This window comes from Microtus pennsylvanicus, chromosome 13 (assembly GCF_037038515.1).
Source record: "Microtus pennsylvanicus isolate mMicPen1 chromosome 13, mMicPen1.hap1, whole genome shotgun sequence".
NCBI lineage: Eukaryota > Metazoa > Chordata > Mammalia > Rodentia > Cricetidae > Microtus > Microtus pennsylvanicus.
Window position 1 is genome coordinate 32566010 of NC_134591.1, and position 18839 is coordinate 32584848.

General features: G+C 38.8%; 1 protein-coding gene across 1 annotated transcript in view; it reads left to right on the plus strand.

The window, feature by feature from the left end:
* The first annotated feature begins 8230 nt into the window (after positions 1-8230).
* Positions 8231-18839, plus strand: part of Hook1 (hook microtubule tethering protein 1) — a 42679-nt gene continuing 32070 nt past the window's right edge. The window contains exons 1-3 of the mRNA XM_075945396.1: positions 8231-8432; positions 13494-13579; positions 17181-17253. Coding sequence (XP_075801511.1) covers positions 8370-8432; positions 13494-13579; positions 17181-17253 — 222 coding nt within the window. The 5' untranslated portion in view covers positions 8231-8369. The remainder of the gene's footprint in view (positions 8433-13493; positions 13580-17180; positions 17254-18839) is intronic.

Consider the following 18839-nt stretch of genomic DNA (forward strand, 5'->3'; position numbering starts at 1 on the left):
GCAATTATTAGGGCATTATCACTGTTGTGGACCTTATATTTTTCCACCTTTTGTCATTTACTATTCATTATTTTTCTTCATTCCTTTATTGCTTTTTGTTTTACTTATTAAAACATTGATAGAAAATAAGATACAGTTATGTTTCACTATTTTACATGGAGAAGCCTATAATGTTATTGGTGATTGAGACCATGTCTTTGATACTTACATGTTGTGTTTTAAGCAAGTATCTGTGATATTTATGTGCTTTTTTTTTAAGAGGCTTGAGAGTTGTCTCAGTAGTTAAGGGCACTTGTTGCTTTTACAGAGGACCTGGATTCAATTCCCAGTACCCACATGGCTCACAACCATCTGTAACTCTAGTCCCAGGAGGGCACACACATGCATGTAAGCATAACACTCGTTCACATAAAATAAACCTTTAAAATAAAAAAAAATGCCTTGTATATCAAAGTTCTACAAACTCGGGTTATACTGTTATCAAAGAAGGGACAGGTACTTACCTTTATTTTTTGACCTGTTTCTTATCTTAAACCAAACAGTTCACCAAGAGAAGATATTTAATATCTTCTGGTTTCCTCACACAGGTAAACTAATCTCTTCATTTACAGTAAGACAATTGAGGAGAGAAATAGTTCAGGAACTTGACCTGGATCCTAACAACAGAGAAGGGAGAACCGGGCTTTCTATCCAGCACTCCTCAAGTAGCTTGCTGCCATTATTTCTGTCAACTCTGCAGCAAGCTTTCCCATGGTTAGCATAGACTTCTGGCAGCAGACAGTTACTCGTAATGAATAAGCCAAATGAGACACTGTTCATAATGAGATACTCTTCTGCTTTAAAAATATCACTACTGCACATAAGTAAAATAGAAGAACTTGTCTCCTATAAATTCCAGAGCAGTACAGAGCACATCGGAACCTCAGATGCAATCAAAAGCTCATGCTTGTGAAGGCAGCTGCACAAGGGAGTCTTAACGAAAGCTTCAAATGCAGCAGATAGGAGAATTAGCAGAGGTAGCTGATCTCAAAACTCAGTAAGCTGACCTCATCATCCTCTGCGTGTGTGTGTGTGTGTGTGTGTGTGTGTGTGTATGTGTGTGTGTGTTTGTCGGGGCGCTGCTGAGATGCCTCAGTGGATAAGGAGCTTGGTGCCAAACCTGGAATCTTCAGTTCAGTCCCTGGGACCCACATAGTGGAATAGCAACACCCTTGAGTTGCTTTTTGTTGTCACCCAAACACCACAGCACGCTAGTCACTCCTCTCGCTAACATATACATAGATATATAGTATTTAAATAAAGCTTACTGTGATGTAACAGAAACGGAGGCATATATGAGGATTTTCCCATGTGCAAAATAAGGCTGTTTTAATAATTTTAATTCTGTGGTGGTAATACTTGCCAAAAGAAATTGCTATTAGCTTAATTTCTTCTTCTTTGGGAAACTCTTGCTTCTCTGTTGCCAGGTATCCGGCATCATCTCTCTCTGAGCTTCCTAGTCTACAAAGTTGGCAGGCAGAGAAGTATTTCACTCCAATGAATGAGTTATGAGGTCCAATACTTTGCTTTTTACAAGAATTACTCTATTTTAATGATGGTCTTAAAATCATATTCTAAGGAACTGGTGTGTAGTAATGAAGTAGATGTTGAGAAATCCAGCCTTACTAGCACCAATCTCAACAGCGTGGAACCCAGACTCCTTGGGGAAAAATGGCTGATTTGAGGCAGGGCCAGGAAAAGTTCCTTCTGTAATTCATGTCAGGAAGCACAAAAACACCACCACAGAGATGTGCATGGCATGCAGGGGGTGAGGGTTCCTATGAGTAGAACTGGGCACACTATTACGATGTAGTAGAGCTGGTAAAGGTAGACGAAAGGCTTCACATTCGCATTTCTAAAAAGGTAACTCAAAAGGGAAGGCTCTTTTAAAGAGAACTATGTCCGCGGTTCCTTATTCTAGCAAATGCACATGGAATCACAGAGACAGAAGAACACTCTTTCACACCCACAAAAGTGATATTTGCTTCCAGCAAAAGTTTTCAATGGATGCTGAGCCCTCGGAGGGAAGGTTTGGAGAACAATGTACTTACAGTCTTACGTTCCTTGGGTATTGCTGTGAAAAGCAACGTGACCACGGAGAAATCCAGACGACACCATACAAACTAAATTATAAAATTTCACATCCTTAGTGATCAGAGAAGCCAGTACCTTGTTTCTACAGGTATTCCTAGAATGGAATCCTTTCCCCAAACTGTTGAGCCAAACCTGAAAATAAAGAAACAGTCTGACTAACCTACCAGTCCCTTTCAAGAATGCTGCCGTTTTGGCGGATCACACATGGAGTAACAGACCTGCATTAGAGCAAACTAAAGCCACAGGCTTATAAAATAAAGCATGGGCTTTGATCCCTTGAGTTTACATTCTTGGAGGAAATAAGTGAATAATTGAGAATGACTGAATCCACTTAAAGATCACATACTAAATGAGAGTATTACATGAATTTTAGATTTCCTAAGTGTGAAAACATGCACGGACGTTGGAAGAGCCTGACTGTTGGGTGAACAGTGTTAACTGTTGTTCTTGAATTGTGTGTGTGAGTATTAGTATGTATGTGTGCATGTATATGTCTGTCTATGCATCCATTGAGAAAGTAGCAACTAAAACTAAAAAAAATATTTTACATATACATATTAAAGTCTCATGAATAAGCCAGTTCTTTGATTAAATTGTCAAATTTTGGTTTTTTTTTTAGAAAAATCATGTCGTATTTGTAAGAAAAATTAGGCAAAAATAATAGTTCACGAGGTGAGGTAGGCTTTAATCTCAGTTCTTGGGATGTAGATCAGGCTTATCTCTGAGTTTAAGGCCAGTTTGGTATACATATTGAATTCTAGGCCAGCCAGAGCTACCTGAAAAGAAAATCCTTCTTAAAAAACCAACCAACTGAACAAATCAGTATCAAAAGCATAATAGAGCCAAGGTCCCTGACTCATCAATTGTAGCTATTGATCTTCATTCGGCAGATTCTTTAGTGTGTTGCGACTAATTTCATTCATTTGGACAAGGTGGCTTTGCTTGCAAAACAGTATTGAAGAGAAAGAATGCTGACTATCTGAAGAAACACGGCAGCAACAATAGAAAATACAGAGCTGGTCAAAGAAGGATCACACAGGCTGTTTAGGTTACCAAATACTCTATAAAAATCTGCTCCCACTCTCTTAGGATTCTCTTTACATAATGTAAGAGAGATTTGTTGGAAACATGCAATGTATGAACATGGGAACCTCTCTACGCATCAGTGTGCTTGTTTGTATTTGAAAGTGGGAAATATCGTATCAGGTGGTTAGATAGATATGATGGATGATATCAGACTAGTGTATTCCATTTGTGAAGCACTTAGAGTAGGGCACATCACTTCATTCTCTATACATTTTCGTATTGTTATATATAACTCAGGACCATGCAAATTTATGTCACGTAATAAAACTCAGTTTCTTTCTTTTCTGTATGGACTTAGTCTTGTTCTGAGTTTTCTCCATTTTCCTGTCTTTCTTTTTTTGTTTTGTTTTAGAAGAGCTGGAAAGTATTTCCATTTCACATTAAGAGACTTTTTTTTTTTTTTTAATTCAGTTAAATGCTATCAGATTTTCATTAGACATAACAGGGTATGTTCTGCGAAGTATACAGAAGAGCACTGCTCATATCTTCATGGGCAGTTCTGTCCCCTTTGTTCTTACAGCCCAAGTCATTACTGTGTACAAAGAAATAAGCTTCCTCGGTGTCCTTAATGGATTCCTGAACTCCTTCTTTCTAGCATTTTGGTATTTTAAGACACATTTTATTATATATAATGGAGAATGAACAAGTTATCTCTCTGTAGGTAGGTTTATTTTAATGTATTTTCAATTCATATACCTGGTGAATTCAGTATATCAAATTTTAGTCACAATCATGCCAAACATAATTTTCTCTTATATAATAAAATATAGCCAATATGTCTAACATTACAAAGGCAGTTATTTTTAAAATTTGGTTTTATTAAGCCTGTCTAAAATGCCTTGTGAACATGTCTTTATCCATGTTGCATTTATTTTAAATTATATATTTTTAAGTATTAACTTTGGCAGCCTTGGAAACAATAGGCAGCAGCTTGATTAGTCGTACTACTTATAAAGCTAGATTATTCTTGCTTTTTATAGACAAGCATCTGTGGATTAAATGATTATCCACTATGTGCCACTGTTTGGTAGTTATTTTGAAAACCTGCTTACCAGGATTAAAAAAAGGAATTTTGTGCATAAAAATAGGTCACCAATAAGAAGCATGAACCATTTCTCCCAATCAAGTATAAAATGGTGACACATTTTATAAATCAGGTAAATATAGACATGAAATACAACATTTGAATAGTTAAAAGAAATTCTAGCTGGGTTACATTTTTAGTACATTTTACCAAATGCTTATTTTTACCTGCTATTTTCAAATATTTGAAAATTTCCATACATGTATTTTTTCTCACTTGAAAAAATGAGACAAGTTCTATTTGTTATTCACTTATACTATAATTAAAGATTTTAGTAGATGAAATGGTTATATTTGCTTTAATATAATTTAATTTCAATAAGTATCAGTCTTTCCTCCTGTAAATTTAAAACATGGTAGGAAAGATTACTATGTTTGCTAATTTACCTTTTTGTTAATTTTATTGCATAAGTAGTTCAGTCTTAAATTCTCCAAGAGAGCATTTATGTACATAGTTTACGTAAAGCCTCTATGTGCAACCGTAACCATGGCTACGTCACTGCCAGCTTTGCAATCACCTCCATCTAAGAACTGAAAATGTCAGTGCTCTTCTTCTGTGACTACTTTAACTTTGTATTTGTGATAACTTACAGGCACACTTATGGTCACGTGCCCCTCGCTTCCCTGAAACCCTTCCGAGTGAGGGGCACTCCTATCCTCACCCACAATGGCTGCGGAGGTGCTGAGAACACTGGGAAGTCCTGGCTAGCTCCTCACCTGGAAGTGCTAACCAGGAGCGAGCTAACAGCGGCAGCATTCTTTCCAGTCATCTAGCCTGGGAGGCCACCTTTCCAGGACTGCCCACCCACCAACTGCTCCATCTTCATTTGAACTCAGGACAACTTAGAAGGGCAATTCCAGCAAAAGCTGGATCAGACAGAAGTAGCCTTCACTGCGACTGTACCGCAGCCTGTTTCATCCTCTGCCCAATTCTCCGGGATTCCTTTCTCAGGACTGTTAGTCAAAAATTTTTAATAGATATGCCCGCCTAATCTCAGAGTCTATTTTCCAGAAAATATTGCTTAAGAAAGGAAGCTATAACAAATGTCCTGGGAGTTAATCTTTTCCATATATGTTAGTTTTAGATCTCGTATTCATCCCCCAATAGTAGAGCTTTGAATTCGCAGTTGCTTTGAAATTTGCATGGAAATCTTAGAACTCTCTTTGGCCAGTCCAAGGAACTGGAGACCAGTATCAATGGTAAGCACTAAGTTAAAATGCTTAAAAGGCAGCTGTGTAGGTGACATAAAAATCTCAAACGTAGCTACAAAAGCCGCTCCCAACTCAACCAACTAGATCCCTCATGATTCCATCTCTCCATCCTTTAATAGAAAGATATATGATGTTAACCACGCCTCTTGTGATTTCCCTTTTAGGTCTTTTCCTTGCCCTTCTAGGTAGGATGTTGATAAACACCACTGACACCTGATTAGTAAGAGGAGATTCTGAAATTGAAGGTATAGCTTTGACAATTTTATAATCTTTTGAATTTTAACTCTTTTTCAAAAGGTTGTACCATTTTATACTTTTAAAACCTTTTCCAGTGTTTTAAAATTAGTTTTATTCAACTGTACAAACTTGGACACTAAAGAAAAATTAATGCTAAATTGATAACTCAAATAGTTCTTGCTGTATTAGGTATCTCTTCTATCATTCTACCATTAGAAATCAGTATAAACTAACTATAAAAAAGATAAAAACACATAGAATATAATTATTTCATATATAAACATAACAGTTTGCTATGTAAATATTAAAATACATATGTCTTATGATTGACTATTTTATAAATAAAACCATATTTAATGTAAATTGATTATAATAAATTATTCATTATAAAAACTTTTCTCTATTATAAAGTATTTTCCAGTCTTATTTTTACTAGATATGACTCTTCTATAATATTCTTGTTTATTGGACTAGTAGTTAGTATTTGTCATTAACCAATGTTGTACTTGTTTATATTGTGTTATATTATAATTGACTAATAATTGCTTAGTCAATACTTGTAATTGATTTACAATACATGTCTGTTAAGTCTGTAATTGAATTTGTGATATCACAAATGGAATCGTGAAATGATGGGTTTAGAAGATATAGGTATTTTTAAAGTTCCCTGGGGTTGGAGAGATGACTCAGAGTTAAGGGTACTTGCTGTTCTTGCAGAGGACCAGAGTTCTGTTCCTAGCACCTACAGTAGACCACTCAAAACTGCCTGTAATTCCAGCTCCAGGAAATTTGATGCCCTCTTCTGGCCTTCAAGGGAACCTCCACACATGCGGCAGATACACAGGAATAAAAATACAAATACATCTTTAATCTTTTTTAATAATACATATATCAAAATTTCCCTAAATTTTTACATGTATACTCATTTCACACTTGTCAAAATTAGCCTTTTATTGTTGGTATTTCAGTATTGTGTTTTTCTAACTTTTCAAGTTTGAAACATTTTTTCCTTAATTCACCAGTCATCCCTCACAGTGAATTTAAGTGGTCATTCTTCCCTGAGAACTTCTTTTCTATTGATCTAGAGTACAGATGCCTAGCCCCCTCCCTGGTGACTCTCAGTATTTTAATAGCTCGCTCACTCTTGGTTCTCAGCAACGTGTCCTCATACGTTTTGATGTGTCATTATAGTAAATTATATTGCACAGTTCATAGTTTGCAATGTACATTATCTTCACAATGTATGCTTATGTTTTAACTAGAGTGATCGTTAGGGGCATGGAGTCTGCTGTCTCTACCATAAAATAAATCTGAGAGTAAGATTGGGTGCGGGAGTTGGAGGGAGTCTCACCATAAGGCCTTTTAAATTCTTAGTCTATAGTTTTCATGTAGTTACATTGCTGTTTACAGTGCCCAGAATACCAAGCAACTCAAGACACTGAACGAAAGTTCCGAGATAGCGTCAAAGGAGTCAGAAAATACCCTAATTCTATTTTTAAAAGGGAGACTGGTTTATATTAGTGGGTTTATGATCCCAGAGTCTTGCTCGATGTGTAAATTTAAAAATCACAGCGATTTAAATGAACCAACTGCTTGCTAGTGTAAGGGTTGGTGGATTAATGAATGAGTGAAGAGGTGGGAACCAAGCACAAGAATATTCTGGTTCCATCCAATAACGACACAGGTTATCTTGATGGCATGCCATCAACCTTCTCAGTGAAAACAAGAGTTTTCACACCAAAAAGAGGGGTTAGGGTACACAGACCCTTTGGAACGCTATTTCGTTTTGCTCTCTAAAAATGGCTTAGCCCCATTTAAAATGAAATCAGTCACAACCTGTGATTCCGTGAGCGCTTCTTTGACTTTGGCAGTATGGAAGGTCCATGTTCCTTAGGAAACACATTTCTTGGTCATGTCTTCAAATTAAAAACATATTTGTTTCCATTGAATGCCCAGGAGGCTTGGCAGCGGTTCCTCCTTCGTCTGGGGGTCTCAATCCACCGGTACTATCGTGGGATCGGTGAGGACGCTGGAGAAGCTGAGCAGGCACCTGCACAGGTGCTCACCAGGAGAGAGGGAGGGAGGCACCTTGAGCCACCCACTCCTATCACCCTTTGGCCACCCCAGCCCGCGCAGGCGCGCTCTCCTTCTCCCCCCCCCCCCCCAGCCCCGCCCTCACCGCACCTGCCAGGTCACAAACCTCCGCCCGCCCACTCCTGCTCCTCTCTGCCGCCCGGGCTTGCCCCTCCTTGATTGGCCAAGAGTCCGCTGGAGCGCGTCCAATCGGCAGCCCTCCTGAGCGACCTCTTCCCGCTCCTCCCGCCCCGCCGGCCTCGCGGGCGCCCAGCTTCTTTGTGACTGGTGCTCGCGGAGGTCACTCAGCGCGCGGTGAGCGATCGGCGGGCGGGGCCGGCTCAGGTGCCGTGGCACGGGACGGCCGCGGTGGGCAAGGGGGCGGTCGCGCCGCGACGTCGGCGGCGTGAGGCTTCGCGCGCGTGAGCGGCGCGGGCGCCGGGCCTGACGGCCGAGCTCCGGTGGCGGGCGCGCAGGTCGTTGACGCGGGCCCCGGCTGGGAGGCGCGTCCGTCGCTGGGAGCGCGGCGTCGAGGTTCTCGGACCATGGAGGACCCGCAGCCGCTGCCACAGCCGGAGCTGCCGCTGTGTGACAGCCTCATCATCTGGGTGAGTGTGATCCGTGCTCGCCGGCGAGGCCCCCCGCGGGGCGGGCTGAGCGAGGGAACCTGCGACCGCCACGTCCACCTGTTCGGCAGCCTGTCCGAGTCCGGGCTCTCCACCCAGCCACAGCGCCCCATGGCGCACAGGTGGCTAGGAGACGCTGGCCACCTCGGTTCCCAGCTTGCTGTCCCTTTGGGCCCACACAGCACGAACGGTGTAGACACGGCTGCAGAGAGATGCGGGAGCTCTTTTTCTTTTTTTCTGTGCCTCCCCTTTCCTTCTTAATACCTTTTCTTTTTTAAAGTAAAAAAGATTTGGCTTTTTTTTTTTGTTGTTTGCGCTTGATGCATGTGCAGGATTCATTGGTGCAGACTCGATGGACCACTGGCTCTGTCCTCGGATTCCAGTGAGCACAATGGTTTCTAACCTGTTGGAATTGCCTAGATATGACAGAACTGGCTTCCAGGTGTGATTCCTAGCCCTTTGTTGTGTTAGGATAATCCTTGACGTCCCACAAACTACTGTTGATAACTTAAAGCTCACCCCAGTTGTGTAGACTTGTGGAGGACATTCTGTCTGATTGGAATGTAAGTAGACTGGATCAGGAGGATTACATTCTCTAGAAGATTGGCTGGTTGTCTCCTAACTTGTGCAAATCCAAGGGACAAAAGGGGAAGAGCTCTGAGCGTGTGAAATATAAAGTAACTTTTGCACTTTGGACTTCAATGACAAGTTTTACGTAGAACACCAGTAGCTGGGATTTCAGGATTTAAAGCACTTAGATCTTGTCAATCTGCCTAGTCATTTAAATTAGTATTTAGGTTTAGATAATCTGTTTAAGATTGCGGGGGAAGAAGGCGGTATTACTTTAATGATCTGCTTTGTTTAAAAACAAATGGCTAATCATAGGGTGTGTCAAGGTCTCCAATGTTGTGCTCTGGTCGTGGCTGAAGTGGTTCTTTATGATGTCACTGACTTCCCTGTCCTGCAGTGAAATACAAGATTTTCTTAAAACTCTACTGCGATATTTTAAAATGTTACGACCATATCCATTCTTAAAGCAGTATTTATTAACTTCGTACTTTGTGCTAGTCTCTTTGGAACCAGAAGGCAAAATTCCCCAAGATCTGAAAAACTATGAGCCAAATAAGGAATCACAGACAGGGCGCTTGGTTGCCAGTCGCCAATTGGCTTGGGCAGTGCTCTCCCAGGCTGCTGTGTACTGAGGGAAATAGAATGATTGACAAATTGTCACTGTCTTGTGGTCACACTATTATGGCTAGATGTACACTTCTTCTCAACACTGTAACAACAACCGGGTAGTGCTACTTCTTCTTAGGAAGCTCCGTGCAGATACTACTTGACTCTACTTTGAACTGAATCTTGGCTTTTAGCCGGAAGATTACCTCTCCTTATCTTTGGATCTAACTTTACAACCTATTCCCTTCTAACTCTTCTAGATCTTGTTTTATCATTTATTTTCCTTGCTGCTTCTGCTGCCCATCCCCCAGTTGAATGAGGGGTCTCTGCAAGTGCTCTACCAACGTAGCCGAATCCTCAACCTCCTTTTTACTTAAGATGCCCAGGTTAGCCTTGAACTCATTATGGCTGACAAGTCTTTCTGAAGTTGTCTAGTTGTTGACTGCTGGGCAACAGAACTCTTGCCTGATCTGCTTTGGCTGTGACGCTAAAAGAAATGATACTCACTAAGCTCTCAGTATATTGAATTAAAATAGAGTTGTCTTGGCTCTGCCCTTTAGGAATGGTATTCCACTATTAACTGGTATAGATTTCTTGTCCTGGATTTTTAGTTGCATCGTGGTTTAAAGAAGAAGAAATCATAGGGAATGAGCCCCCAAATCAGAGAAGAGTCATTAGTTGTAACTAATACACATGAACTCTTTTGTCTGTAGCCTGAGGGGAAGTAAGTAGTAGAAAACACACATTTGTCAGATTGTCTTTAGCCAGGAAGGTGTTCCCAGATATGCAAGTAATTTTGTGTTTGAGAAGAACTAACACAGTTGATAAGATTGAAGGAAAAGCAGGTTGCAGTGGGGCCAAGGCGTGCAGGTGAGCAGCTGGCTGGAAGGAGCGTGGCATTTTACAGCAGGACTAGGCCCTACCTGAAGCAGAAGAATCATCAAGAGAAGCTGGCTAGGTGAGGGTTGTCTCTTTTGGTAACTCTTTAAGTGTAGGTTTTATGATTTGAATGTTTCTTTTAAGTAGTTCTCAAAATGTACTGCTACTTAGAAAATACAAAGTCAAAGGGAAAAATAGAATAATTCACATAACAGGGAATGAATGTAAAGTTTGAAGAAATGTTTTCAGGTTTCATTCTGGTTTGTAGTGTTGTGATGTTGTTTTTACCTTTTATTACTTTTTAATTCAACTTTCACGAGTATCTAAGAGTATTATTGGGCCAGATTATTTTAAGAATTCCTTTTTTAAAATTTTGCTATAATTTTAAGAGGTAAAAGAAAGTAAAAGCAAATATATGTGCAATCTTAGAAAATTACTGATCAAATTATATTTTGAAGTTTTTTATTTTTATTTTATGTGTATGAGTATTTCTGTGTCTATGTGCACACATGTGTGTATATGTGTGTACACTACATGCTTGCCTAGTGCCCAGGGGGGCAGAAATGGGCATTGTATCCTCTCAGATGAGTTAAAAAGATGGTTGTGAGCTGACATTTGGGTGATGGGAATTGAATCCTATTCTTATAGAAGAGCGGCCAAGGCTCCTGCTCCTGTCATCTTGCCAGTCTCATTTAAAACAAATTTGTTGTTCTAGACTATAAAGCCTTTCAGTTTACCCAAGAGAAATCACGTTGTTACTCACTTTCATTTGCAGTTGGGAGAAGTTGATATTGACTTAAACATAGTGCAAAGAGGCAATTCCATGACCTAGATACAGCTTATATGTATGTCCACATTGCTTTTTCAAACGTCTAAAATTATGTTCAGTTATTGCACAAGATAGGGCAACTTGAGGGAGCTTCTTCTCCATGTGAGTTCCAGGAATTGAACTCATGTCAAGGTTGGTAGCAAGTGATTTTTTACTGCTGAGCCATCTCACTGACTCCTATCAGGATTGTTCTGCCTGATATTCTAAAATTGATCTTTTAAAGCCACTCACCATATCCATTTTGTAAAATATTGATGATATATCTTTAAGTTAATATGAAAAGTTAGCATGTAAATACAAAGTGTTGGCCAATGTTTTCCTTTTAAAGATATTGCGATTCTCTTCCCTGCATATCCACTCAGTTGCAAACTTCTTGTTGCACGTGTCATACAATCCATTCCTCCTGTATTCTGAATTCACATTATATGTGTCTTGATGCTGCCCATTTTATGAACTCATCTCCTGCTCACAAGCACATAGATATTCTGTATCTCTATTGCATCTCTGTCTTACCACTTCTTTGTGTGATTCCTTATTTCTCTAAAGCCAACACGTAGAAGAACTGCTGTGGACTTTCTGACTTCATGTCTCTGGAGGTTTGAACATGTATTATCCCTGTTCAGGAAAACTTAACTTGTCCAGATTGTGTTTGTAACCATTGAGCACAGAACCTTGTGCAGACGCTGATGTAATTATGTCCCCTCCTTCACTCAGTTTTCTCAGCCGTTTTCTGTAGTGGAAACTTTCCAGTTGTTTCCCATTACATAGATGGTTGTTCTAAGGATAAAATGTCATCCTGACTCCTGCCTGTCTCTTCAGTGCCCTTGGTTGACACTCTTTGCCCATCCTCCTTAAATGATACTAGAATGCATGCTCCTTAAGAAATGGCAGTTTTCACTTGTATTTGTATGATAAAAATACTCATTTTCTGAAGCTTCCATCCTCAAGCCCTCTCATCCAGGATCTTTTTACAAGGTGTTTCTAAATTACAATTTTTAAATGAATTATCTCTTTTTTCTCCTTTCAAAAATAATTCATGTATACTGTAATTATGAGCTAATCATGTCTCAACATGACATGTGCCTTTCACTTTCTTATAATTCTTAGTGATAGCTGTTTTGAGGAGAATACAGTGATTTTCCTTTGTAATCTCATTTTGTACCACAGGGCACCACATCAAGTAGGAGCTCAAGAAGGCATCTCCACGTGGTTTCAGAGCAGTCATAGCTGGCTTTAGCCTTCCCATTCCATCTCTCCTTTGTACCAGAAAAACAGGGACAGTTTTGTTGAATCTCAAAATGCACAAACCCGTAGTGAGTTATGCTGGAATGGAATTCTGTGGGCTTTGATAGTTAATTGGTGATCCTGAGGCTAGTAAGTGAATAGTGAAGGGAATGAGTAATGTACAGGAAAGGAAATCATAATACCTTTAAGTATGGGTAGAGATTCAATTTCTATACATTTATATGATCCATTTTAACTGTTACAATGCTTTATAAAATTTTTCCTATTTTGTATTTGTTGCTTTGAAAAGGATGCCAGTATTCTTAAACTACACATGAAACGTTAAAAATTACATTAACTTACTTATTTCTTTATTGTGTTTGTGTAATTGTTTGTACGGCTGGAGTGTGGAGGTGAGAGAACAGCTTGCAGGAGCTGGTTCTCTACCACATGAGTTCTGGAGAGTGCATCTTGTCAGCCTCATAAACATTTTCAAAATCAAGATTAAATGTTAGTAACAGCTGAAGCATTCTAGATTGGAACAGCTCAGCTGCCTGTCTCTGTGGCTAATTGTTGGACAGTCTGGTTTCTTTCAGAGCTCATTTATATGGTATTAAGTAGTTTTAGAGCTAATAGTTTTAGCTTTTATTTTCCTATCAAGTAACTTCAATGACATTGTAACTAGTACTTGTTCAGTTATCTTAATGTTCTCCTTATAGTAGATTCATCTGAGAGTTTGTATTATTCAGAAGTGCTGAATAATTTCATACATAGCACCACGATCTATTAGGCTTGATTTTATGTACAAATGTGTTTGTTATAAAAATTTTACACATCTATAGAAACACAGTCTTCCATCTGTATAGTTGCTATTTCTTTATTTTGTATTGTAGGGATAGCCCAACAGTATGGTGATTTGTTTTGTGTCATTTTAGCTGCAGACATTCAAGACTGCCTCACCCTGTCAGGATGTCAAACAGCTGACTAATGGAGTGACCATGGCACAAGTTCTTCATCAAATGTGAGTAGTGACCTAAGACCTCATAGGAATGGACGTCCAGCAGCAGCTAGAACACTTCTATAAAGGTGACTGAGAGTTCATCCTACCCAGTAGACATAGTCAGATATATGGCACCAGGACATTCTCACAACTAGGGAACAAGACCATTTTACCACCTCATGATTTCTTGCTTGTTTATTAAGATTTATTTTAACCAAATGATCAATAAATATTCATATATCGTTGTATGCCACATAATCACACAGAAACATTGCTTGGCCTATTAGCTGAGGCTTCTTATTAAGTATCTCTTTCATCTTAAATTAACCCATTTCTACTAATCTGTGTATTACCACAAGGCTGTGGCCTACTGATAAGATTCTGGGGCATCTGTCTCCTTCAGCAGCTACATGGCGTCTCCACGACTCTGCCTATTCTCTCTCTATATCTCTGTTGTTTGGATTTCCTGCCTGGCTTTATTTATTCTGCCCTACCTTAGGCCAAAGCAGCTTTATTCATCAACCAATAAAGCAGCATATCTACAGAAGGACATTCATCCCATATCATATCGCTCAAGGGGAAAAGGCTAAATGATTGATATACTTGCATTCATTTTCTACAAATGTAGGTTGTTCTTTTGAGGACTCTTTACATGGACATTCTTTATTTGAGATTTTGAATTTGGAAAATGAACTATAATAAAAATCTAATACTGAAATAATAGTAATTATGAGTCCACCAATAATCCTGTTAATTTTATGGACTTTGAAGTTACAAAGTATGGACAAGGCTTGAATAGTTAAGATTCTGGCCTTGGGTATATTAATGTACACTAAACAGTATTTAAAAATTGTGAGTTCAGAATTGGCCATTTGCACTATTGAGGATACAGTTTATATTGTTGACTATAATCCTAATCCCTGGACTATGGTTGGGAAATATTAAGAAATAATAGATTTAAGAATGTTTAATATAACTATTTAAAAAGAGACCAGACTCCTGTTTTGACTTTATTGTTATCTAGTCAGAGATTATTATATTGACTTCTTCCCACCATCTACAAGATGAAACTGACTTGAAAAGCTCTATAGTTGGAGCCACAAAGATGTTTATGCCATTCCTAGAAAAACAGCTTACAATTATTTTAAAATCTTAATAATTTGGTATTATCTCATTTGAATATCCAGATTTTATAGACAGAAGTGTAACACCCAATTCGGTGTTACACCCTCGGTACAGTTCGCGTGTGAGGGCCTAGAGATTGAAAGAACACACAAAGAGACCTGGGTCATTCCAAAGGAGATAAGCCAAATGCTGTTTATTCAACTTTGGGGAAATCCTTATTTACCGAGCTGCTGCACAAGGATTTCCGCCCAGGCAGGTGGGAAATTACCATGCCAAAGATGGAGTCAACAATGCCCTACAGCTAATCACCAGGCGGGGCAGGGGAAGCACAGGAACAAATAGAATGCTTTAGTTAGCTGACCAGAAACTGTCCTCAAGATGCACCCTAGGAACAAGGGTAGACCCGCCCTACACAGAAGGACCTCCTACATTAAAATACTTCTTTCATTTTATTTTGTTTTAAAACTTTCTACTTGACCAGAGCCAACATGGTACTTCTTGATTTGAGGATGCCATCATTGCTTGATGAAGGAATGTGTGTCTCGCTGCTTTCATTGTAATAATTTTTGGCTGATCAGAATAAAAGATATTTATTCATTCAATTAACAGTGCTATGTGAAGACATCAACCCTAGCTAAGACCCTAAACAATAGAGGAGAGGGGGGCCTGATTTTGACTTGCCCTGTAGTCAGACTGATGAGTATCTTAAATGTCACCATAGAACTTTCATCTAGCAACTGATGGAAACAGAGACAGAGACCAGCAGTGGAGCACTGGGCTGAGCTCCCTAAGTCCTGTTGAAGAGTGGGAGGAGTGAAAATATGAGCAAAGAGGTCAAGACCATGATGGGGACACCCATTGAAACAGTTTACCTGAGCTAATGGGAGCTCACCAACTCCAGCCAAACAAGGAAGGAACTAACATAGGTGCAAACTATAGTCCCTCTGAATGTGGGTGACAGTTGTAGGGCTGGGGCAGACTGCGGGTTCACTGGCTGTCGCACCAGGACTTATCCATACTACTTGTACTGGCTTTTAGGGAACCTATTCTATCCGTTCCATTTTAAGGGCACTAGTCTTATGGACCCCTTCTAAGTTAATAAGATCTCTTCCTACTTTGATTGATACTATGAAGACTTTATTTCCACATAAGGTCATATTTATAGGTACAAAGTTAAAACTGAAATACATCTTTTTGGAAAATGTGCTACCAAAAATGAATCCATTCCCCCACTTTGTCAGTTGACCAGCCATGTAATATATGTGTTTTTATTGTCTTTTACTGGATGACTTTTGCAAAGAGGAATGTGGTATAGAATTAAAATATTCAGGCTTTAATCATTTTTCATTGTGCAGTTAAATGATAAACCATGATAGCCAATATCTGAGCATTTACCAAGTATATCATTATAGGTCCCATTATATGGGTTATTTGTGTGTATGTCTGTCTGTGCTTGTGCAGTTAGTTATCTGTTGTGTGCTTATGGAACTCACAGGTCGATGTTGAGTATTTTCCTTTGTCATTCTCAACCTTATTTTTGAAACAGGATAGTCTCTGATCGGGAACTCACCGTTTTGGCCATCCTGGTTGGCAGTGAGCCCCACTTCATAGCCAGCGCTGGGGTTGTAGACATGTGCTGCTGCATGCAGCTTTCCCATGGTGCTGCAGATCTGACTCAAGCACATGCATTTATGCACTGAGCTGTCTTCCTAGCCCTCATTCAACCTTTTTATTTATAAGCTGTGTATTTACTATTTTTATATCCAGTTTATCCATGAAAACCAAGGGTGTAGAGAGCTACTTTCAGAAGTGAAACAATAAATTGTAAAGCTGGGATTTGTATTAGATTAGTCTGACTTCAAGGCCAGTGTTTTTATTCAGCAGTAACAGTAGAAATCCAGTACCTCAAGTCTTTCTGATAGAATCTTATTCAACAATAGTCTTGGGGCATCATTAGAAGACAATACAGTTTTTATTAGCCAGTAGAAATATAATTATTCCCTTAAGTTAGCTGCTAAAATTCTTGAAGATGCATCCTGGATGGAATTAAACATATTGGAATGATTTTTGCTTAGTTTTCATTAGAAAATAATTGGATTGTTTTTTTTTTTTCATTAGCTCATTTCCTCTTTTTGGTGTTTCTTTAGTATCAAGATCAAGTTCTGATAAGTGTATAAAAGAAAACAAAAACTATCAAATCATATATATTATGTGTCAGAGCAAAAAAGTATAAAATGTCTGAGGTTGAACATCAGGTTTAACTATTGGGAAGATTATTAGCTTAATGTTAATGGTTACCAAAGAGTGAATTTCCTTGTAAGAAGGCTAGAGCTAGTTAGGTTGTTATGGAGAAAGAAAAATTTAGTGGCTTCATTTGAATTACTGCTAATCTCACTAAGGATAGATTTTAAACTATGAATACTTCATACTGTGGTTCAGTTTTGTTTTTCATGTTACAAAAACATTTTAAAGTTGAGCTTTTATATTTTTGTTTTAGTGACGTAGCCTGGTTCGACGAATCTTGGTTAAGCCGAATTAAAGATGATGTTGGTGACAACTGGAGAATAAAGGTACGCAGACATAGATGAGTGGGTCATACATGGTGCAAGCAAACAAGCAAAGCTCTTAACAGCAGTTCTGATCTCAATTGATTTTTTTAAAAATTAATTCATGAGTGCATTTTTCAGTTTGAGTTACCATATATTGTACTGGTCTGTTTTTATCAACTTGACCCAAAGTAGAGTTAGTTACCTTGAAAGACAGAGCCTCAATTGAAAAGGAAATGCCTCCATCAGATTAGCCTGTATGCCTGTCTGGTTGTCGTTTTCTTGATTGTTGATTGATGTGGGAGGACCAGCCCACTGTGGGCAGTGCCACCCCTGGATAGATGGTCGTGGGAAGTTTAAGAAGGCAGACTGAATGTATGTGAACCTGAAAGCTAGTTGTTAAGCAGCTGTCCTCCAAGGTTTCTGCCTCTCCTGCTGCTTGAGTTCCTGCCCTGATTTCTTTCAGTGATTGGTTGTGGTCAGGATTTGTAAACTCAATAAATCCTTTTATCCCTAGCTTGCTTTTGGCCATTTTACAATAAGAAAGAAACTAGGACATCTGAGTTTACTCATAGATGAATACCGTTTTATAGTTACAGAGCTTTTCTTCCATCCAAGAACAATGGTCTCTTTTCAGTTAACCCTCAGTGACTGGCTTCTGATGGCTGGCTGTATGCTTTGAGTCCCTTGAGTTCTCGTTTCTTCAATTCTGTATAAATGCACCAAACTGTGCACTGTGTGTGTGTCTGTAGACTTCATTCACTCAGTATAATGATTTTGAGATTCATCTGTGTATACTACATTGATATGCCATTTTTATTTAGCTATTCACCGTGTGGGATAGTTGAACTATTTCTGTTTTAGGTTATAGCAGTGAATCTTTACTTAGACTTAATTTCATTGGGGGGTAAATTTCTTGGTGGAATTGCTGGTGTGTGTGTGTGTGTGTGTGTGTCTGTTTAACTTTATCTGCAAATGATTTTATATTTTAAAATATATTTTAAATCCCTTTTACTTCTCTTGGATTTCTTAGGACTTGGGGGCCTGTGTTTGTTTCATAAAGGATGTCTAATTTGTGTCATAAAGTTTTTAACAATACTAGTATTGTAATACTATGCTAATGAATAATTATATATATTTAAAAATTATTTATTATTCTGCATGTATAGGTATGGGTACCATGTGCATGCTTTGTGTATGCAGAGGTGATAAGAGAGCATCACGCCCCTTGGAACTGGAGTTATAACCAGTTGTAATCAGTCATGTGGATGCTGGGAACTGAATCTGGGTCCTTAGTAACATCTATCTTATTTTTCAGTTTTACATTTTAAAGTTATTTATTGCATTGATTTCCTCATTTACTTCTCCTTTTGCTGTTTACACATCTTCTTTTTTATCCTGCTTCTTTATTTTTGAAGAGGTTTAAATAATAAATGTTAGACCCATTTTTGTCCTAATATTAAACACTGCCTTACATTCAATGCATTATGAATATTTTAATATCATTGTGCATATGTTGTGTGTATGGAGTGTGCACATGCTCCATCATGTGTGTGGAGGTCAAAGAACAAGTTTGTGAACTTTGATTTCCCTTCCCACCTTTGTGTGGG